Below are 7694 nucleotides of genomic sequence, written 5' to 3'. Positions count from 1 at the left end.
GACAGAAGAGTGAGTGTGGGAAACCAGATCCTGAAGGTTTCTGTTTGCATTTGTGGTCGGCTGCTCACCACTGAGGTGGAAAAAGTGACTCCGGTTCAAACATGGACATCCTCTCATCAGGACAGAGAGGACAGACTGCCACACAGCACACAGCGGTGGAAAGTAACTAAGTATTTTTGTACAGTTTTAAGGTACTTGTACTTTACTAAGTTTTTCCATTTTTTGCTATTCTTCGGCTCTACAGCTTTTCAGTGGGAAATACTGTACTTTTAACTTCACAACATTTATTTAACTTACTTTTCAGATGAAAATTTTAGATAAAAATGGCACATAATACACTTACAAAATAAAACGCACTGTGAAAGAATCAACAAGTGGAATTATTGCAACAATTCTGAGATCAGTTTTACAATGTGTTGGTTTAACAGCTGTAGTTGCTTTGAATTTATTTCCAAACATGTGATCAACTAACAAATGATGCATAAAGTAAAGGCTCTGCACACCCACACAGGTGTTTTGACTTATGGTGCTGATTAGACCTGCAGCAATTGAGTCTTCTTTTTTTTTTTTTTTTGCTGCACAAAATAATAATTTGTTACCTTGTGCAACAAAATAAATAAATATCTAGACCTTTACGTGTAAAACTGTATTTATTTCAACATGGTTTTAAGTAAATCTAACTCCTTCATCCACCAATGACCTTAGAAGGTACACGTGATATTCTCATTGACAGTCTCAGTAGGCATCACTGTGATGGGGCTGTCCTTCATCTCCATCTCACATAAATCTGTCAAGCAGACTAATATTGCGCTCAAAGCACAGCTGAGGCTGATGGGAATGTCATTAGCTTTGCAGGTATATGGCCAGAAAGCCAAATCCTGGATAGATTAACATTTAATGTCAGATAATATTACCAGAGGACATCAAGGGATCACTCGAGTCATTAGGGTTTCTACTCCCTGGATCCTAAATATCTTTAGCAGATTTCACAGCAATCCAGAGATGTTTCACTGTTTCATAGATACCAGCCTGATAGTGGTGCTAGATGAAAAGTTAAGGGCTCACCAAAGGCAGTAGAATTCACCTTGTGACTATCAATATCTGCATGAACTCTGAGGGCAACTGAGCCAGTGAGAAATTTCAGCCTGGGGCAACTGGCACTGAGTCCATACAACCATGACAATCAGATGGTGAAAAACAAGGAGAATAAAATGGCTTTAGCCAAAATTCCTACAAATATAGTGATGCAACTTGAATGTGTTTTCATACGGAACTGCGGCAGGCATGCACCGACGGAGAACTTTTCTGGGAAAGTGAAAACAAGGACAATAAGAAAAACCCAGTGGACCAGAGCAAGCTAATGATTACACTGGCCGTGGTGCCATCTGCCTTCACTTTACATTGCAGACCAGTAAAACAGCAGTGCAGAGGAATGTGTGTATGCACTCAATAAATCAAACCAGTGAGGCTGCATCAGTTGCAGGTGAGCTTGTATCAACCATCTGCTGGGTGTTTTCCACGTGCACACAGTCTGACCTCACTGCCCCAAGACATCAGAGCAGCCTGCAGCCGTCCTCCAGCAGGGGAATCCCTTCAAACACCTTCATCAGGGAGATCAGCCTAAATAGAGCATGTGGAGACGGTTACTCAAGCTGCAGTGACAGCAGTGATTAGAGACAGAATCCCCTCTTAATCCAGGGGGAGTCACAGTATTCAAGCAGCTGGAGAAGAGTCCACATATACCTGAATTTCCCTCGGGATCAAAAAAGTATCTACCTACCTACATAGGAAATGAGAAACCCCAGAAGAACAAATGTACAGCGACTACTGTTACTGTCAATATCCTGTAGTGTAAATGCTGTGATGCACCAACTGGCCATGAGGCAACTAAACTCAGAGGTGGTATGAAGAGAAACACACGATCCCCAGAGCACCCTCTCTAGTCTATGGAGGCCACAGTATGGTTTGATCATAACCCACAATGGATGCAAGAGTGACATCTACTGGCACAGACCTATAATACTATAATACTGTACAGTGTATTTCATGTTTTTTTTTTAAATGATTTGTTTTTCAGTGTTTAGACTATGCACATAGTCTAATAGCATCTCATAGTAATGCACATACCAGATCTTTTCCTGTTTCTTAAAAAATTCAGAATAAACATTCTTCTATTATTTTGTCCACCCCATTTTTATCAGCGAGGACAGGCTGAACAACAGAAACAGCTCTCTATAAAAGGCAACACAACAGCAGCAGAAAGTGCAGCCTCCAGCATGATCGCCAACATGCCTCTAAAACAGTCTGAACAAAAACTGAACCTTCAGAAATAAGGGTTTATTGTAGGACTTGTGCATTAGACTCCATCAGCTTTAGCTTGATGTACCAATAAGCTTCCCAAGTGTATACCTCTCCTACAGTGTGTGCTGACTTATGCAGTGTGCTACTCTGGCATGTGTTTCTGCAAATATTTGGTACTTGTTTTTCCAGAATGTTCCTGGAGCTGTCTCAGCTACATCTGCACTTCTAATGGTTCACAGCTGCGAGCGACTCTTCTATTTCCTTTGTGCATCACTGCTGAAATATAAATACTGAAGGTTCGCGTCAGTTAACTATTGGAAGTAACACAAACCAAAAAAGGGGGACCGCTTTCAGAGTTGAGCCTTTATTTTAAAAAGAATGAAAAGAAAAAACAAACTTTAAACATTAAGGAGCTCAGCTGGTTCTCGGTAAATGTAGCTGCTACAAGCCATAAATAGTGGTCAGATAAAAATCCTGCTTTAACTATCGCCAAAATGAGTAATTAACTTTTTGGAACTAAAACAGCATTAAAATCAAAGTCCTGCAGAAGATGTGTCAAAACAGAAGGAAATATGGATTTAACACACTGGTCATACACACCAAGCTGTTCCTTTTTGAATCAAGACTGAAATGGACAAAGGCTGTGCCACAATAATGTCTGAAAGACGCATGAATGAGGAAAACAGTGTATAGAAAACAGCATTTAGATAAATTACCCTCAGGAAGTTCATGTTTAATTTGACATTTTTAGACTTACAGTCCAGTTTTAATAATCAAGATTGCAGTCGGCTGAATTACATCAGGTCCCCCTGGATGTAGCAGACAGATGTGCCTTATCTTCCTCCACATAGGAGACGAGGCATTAGGAGCTGGAGTAGCTCAACGGTTCCTCGCCATAGCTGTATTACAACTACTGTGTCGTAGACCTGCTGACAACTCTGCTGGATTCTAAACATTTAATAATTAGAGAATCACAAGTAAATGTCAGGAATAAAACAATGGACAAAGAGATGACAAACAACAACATACAACCTTTAGACTGGAGTGAAGAGCCCCTTTGTTAGAAATTACACCCACCTAGCACGGTCTGGTCTCCTCCAAGCCAGGAGCTAGCCCAAGTTAGTGCTGCTGACTGCTAAGCAAAGCTATAAGGAGGGATCCTGCCCCACAAGACACACACACACACCTGTGGCAAGAGGCGCCAACTCTTTACAAAGACCAACAACCTGTGTACATTATCGTTATGACACAATAATGATTTATACAAAATCCAACACTTTTGATACAGTTGACAGGCAACCATTAAATTAACGCACATTAACTATGTCATTGTTTGTTTTGTTGTCCAACATTCCTGCGTTGGATTTAGATCTCACACACACACGCACACGCGCACACACACACAGAATGGACTCACAGGAAACAGGGAGACGTATGAAATCGGAAGTGTTTTGACATTTTGGGGCCATTTCTTGTCACTTGTCTCTCTGTTATTCACTGTACGTATGTGGAACGGTGTGTGAACACTGTTTATTGGGTTGGGATGTCAGGGTTCATGAAACGTGCATCATAAAATAACTATGTATTAGCTGAAATGTAAAACAGAAATCCCAAATGCAAGCCTGCTCTTATATTAATCAAGTAATAACACACAACTCTTTAAAAAACAATGCATAGCATAAACAACGTTGCAAAATCCCGCTCTACTGCACTTTATACCTAAACACTCGTCAGCCAGGCATTTCCACAAGTGAAAACTGGTGTCGAGAGTTTTTGCTTGTTCCAGGTGGCGCCTGCTGCTTAGGCGGAGAGCACGGTGGGGTGAGTCTGAAGTGCTCTCGTTAAAAACAAGGCAAGAAGAAGAAAAGAAGCGAGGTTTTCTGGGGGCCCACAGGAGGAGGAGAAGGGGAGGTCAGAGGGGAGTTTTAGAGCCCCTGTTGTAAACATTGCTGCTTGGGACCAAGGTTCCTCTGCCTCTGCCGACTCCACGGTGCTCTTCTCAAGCGAGCGGGGCTCATGTGACACCCCAGCTCAAAATCTAGGTGTCCTCTTCCTCCTCACGGCTGCACACCACCCTCTTCCTCAGAGCTTCATCAGAGAAGCCCTGTCCCTTGGGTTCAGGGCGGCCCTCGGGGGACCCTCTTCTCTCTCTCCAGGGCCCACCCCGGCCTCTATCCTCATCCTCCTCGTCTTCATCATCGTCTTCCTCGCCATCAGCCTCGTGCTCGTCCTCTTGTCGCTGGATTAACCTCGCTTGTTCCATGGTCTGTCTCTCTGCAGAGTCACATTCCCAATAGCAATCAGTGGCTGTTAAATCTGACAACAAGCCAACATGTAGTCTGGGCTTTGTTTCTGTCATTTATTTATGTAATACAAATGTATGAGGGCTGACACGGCAGCATTCAATATAATCTCATATGAAACTTACTCTGGTAGTAATCAGGTGAAGAAAATCGTCTTGAGGGCAAGACAAAATCTGCAATAAACACCAGTACCTGGGGACACAAGGCAATAAGTACCATTAAATCACAGCTGATGCCTGTTGATGAACACTGGAATATTCAACACTGTCAACTGCTTAAAAAACAAAACAAAAACATGTAACATAATTACTCACCAGTCCCAGCATGAGGCCGGAGAACAGAGTGGCCAAGCCAAAGATAATATATGAACCCCAAACGGGAAGCCCCAGGTGCTCAGTCATGTAGTTATGACAATGCTGAAAAACATTTTAGATTCAGACTGTAAAAATATACAGTACACAAGAAGCATTTTCTCACTAATGCTCACCAAAAACTAATATTCCAAGACATACAGGCCGATTTAATGTGGCCCAGGTGCTTTAATTTCAAATCTGAAGTCTGGAACCTGATTTTACAAACAGGTTTCAAGACAATGATGAAGTCATTGAAATGAAACGGGTCCTAAACTGCATGCACATATTTAACTGAACTGTGAGCCATATGTAAACAACAATAACAACCACCTTATATGTGTAACAGTCAAATTCCCTCAGAAAGTAGTTGGATATATGTTCCCTCCAGTCCGTAAATGTCCAACAAACAAAACGTCCTTGTCTCTCCACTGACCCTCGTCACCATTGCTGCTCTATGTTTATTTTCATCAATCTGTGAAGAGCCGACACTGAGTGACGACGGCACAGAGGAGGAAGACCCGCAAAAACAGAAGGATTCAGGTCTGATTGTTCAGACAGTGGTCCCATGGTCAGAGATCAGATATGAATCAGGTCTAGAACAACATATGGAAGTGGCCCAAACTGGATTTAGGGGGAAAAAAAATCTGATTTGATTTGTTCACACATCAGTGCAGACGCACTTGGAGGGGACAAAAATAAATTGCATTTGGGTCACTTCAGCATGCACTGTCAACACAGCTTAATCATTATCAAAAGACCAAAACCAACATTAAAATGATCCTAATAACAGGCATCTTCTAACAAAGCCTGACATGTCCTATTCCTCCAAGCTGCAGAGCTCTATTCTTGTCCAAAAACTATTAAAAACACAAAATAGGCTTTAATTTGCAGCTAAAAATAGTTCCCAAAAATTGCACTGTGTCCTCCTGTTCGAGTTACATGACATAAAAACTAGAGTACTCAGCCGCTTTAGGAGATCAATGAGTCTTAAAATAAAAATAAAAAATTTAAAAATCAAGTATACATTTGTGACTCATTCCATTCATTGCACTTTGCACTTGACAGCCATTCCGATTTCCACAACAGGCAACATGTTCTTCTTCGAATGGACTGTGGGAAATGAAATAAATGCCTTCCTGTATAATGGCATACACACTGACAGTCAGAGCTGGCAAGAGTGAAATCCTCACTTACTCGGATAAACATGGAGAGTTTGAACAAGGCCGACATCAAATTCATTCTGCCAAAAGAGGAAATGACAGCATGTCATTTAACAGAAAATATAATATCACTACAAAGCCTGAACAAGACAGACAGACAGACAGACAGACAGGGGTGCTTGTGGTTCTGGTTTTAAACTGGCAGAAAGACTCCAAGAACAGAGCTAACAGGAAAGGTTTCTGATGCTATTTTTTGCCATTTCAAAGCAATGAGGAACAACAATTATGCAGCATTACTGGACTGTTGCCCACTACAGTGCTTAGCTGCTGTTCTCTCTGCCAATTCTGACCTCAAAAACGAGGACATTTTGAATGATATCAACCAAGAACTGTAAAACCATATTGTAATACTGATATACTGTGTATTACAATTAGTATGTTTTGCATATGTATCCCTGTAAACACAGTTTGTAGAAGGAGCTGTAGGTTTAAGCTCACAAAATTGAAGACGGCCCAAACCAAGTCGAAACCGGCTCAACTGCTTTCCATTTCTGCTCATCAACAAAGCTGAGCAAGTCGTCTTTAGTGCGAGCTCCCTGGTACTTCCGGAAGACGCCATCCTTACAGCTGAAACACAGATACAAAGACACTAAATTATGTTTTCTGTGATAGTGGGAGGAAAACACGCACAGGAGCCAATAGGCCAGAATATACATGTTTTCTCTGCAGTAAAGTGTTTAACTTGAATGCTGTCAGACTTTTGCAGATCAGGATACAAATATGCATTGTGAAAACATGAAGCTATAACCTGAAGATTGTAAATTTGCAATTTGACTTAAAATGCATTTTAAGATCAAATGAAATGGACAATGAAAGAACCTGCTTGTTTTTTCCTCAAATAAATGGATTAATTTCCTGGTCTGTATAACATCAAAAACATTAATAATTTCCTACAGCCCAAGGTGATCTGGATATCTTGCTTTGTCTGTCCAAAAAAAGACAAAACATATAAAGGATTCCTTTTACTTTAATATTTATACCAGAAAAAGCTGCATTTTCACAAGGCTCAAGCAAGAGAATGCTTTAAAAGTTGAGACTTCAGAATAAAACAGACAGTTGGTGAGGAAAAGAGTTATTGAGTAAACATAACTCAGTGAAAAGGCACAAGAATTTTTCCTTTTAAGACTCTTCGCAGCAGCTGTACATACATCTCAGTCACACGAAAGAGGAAGCAATAAGAAACAAGAACTTACTGGTAAATAGTAGGAAGTGAGGTGATTATGAATCGTCCGCTCAGGCCTTAAGGAGGAGACGAGTACTGTCAGTGCGCAGGAAATAACATTGAGTTTTGACTCATAACTGAAGTAAATTTCGAACTTGGCAGACGCCCTGAATTCATCTCTGGCAACGGCCACAGCACTATTAATGAATTATTAAGCATTAACACTCAAACCCTTGCGTAATGTATTGCACCTATATATCAGTCCACACTGAAAATGTTGGAAAGATAAGTGATAAGGAGTTTCTTCGCTGGAACTGGTGTTTACTGCAGAGTTGTTTGATAATTGACTCTTTTC

At 41.0% G+C, this 7694-nt stretch overlaps 1 protein-coding gene across 1 annotated transcript in view; it reads right to left on the bottom strand.

The window, feature by feature from the left end:
• Window positions 1-2734: 2734 nt before the first annotated feature.
• tmx1 (thioredoxin-related transmembrane protein 1) overlaps window positions 2735-7694 on the bottom strand; it is a 5859-nt gene continuing 899 nt past the window's right edge. Inside the window, exons 3-8 of the mRNA XM_020622912.1 lie at window positions 7371-7416; window positions 6616-6744; window positions 6152-6197; window positions 4919-5020; window positions 4730-4796; window positions 2735-4575 (exon numbers count right to left, since the gene is read on the bottom strand). Coding sequence (XP_020478568.1) covers window positions 4340-4575; window positions 4730-4796; window positions 4919-5020; window positions 6152-6197; window positions 6616-6744; window positions 7371-7416 — 626 coding nt within the window. The 3' untranslated portion in view covers window positions 2735-4339. The remainder of the gene's footprint in view (window positions 4576-4729; window positions 4797-4918; window positions 5021-6151; window positions 6198-6615; window positions 6745-7370; window positions 7417-7694) is intronic.

The sequence above is a fragment of the Monopterus albus genome, unplaced genomic scaffold (genome assembly GCF_001952655.1).
Source record: "Monopterus albus unplaced genomic scaffold, M_albus_1.0 scaffold290.1, whole genome shotgun sequence".
Taxonomy (NCBI): Eukaryota; Metazoa; Chordata; class Actinopteri; order Synbranchiformes; family Synbranchidae; genus Monopterus; species Monopterus albus.
Note: the sequence above shows the minus strand (reverse complement) of the source record. Positions and strands in the feature narration are given on the sequence as shown.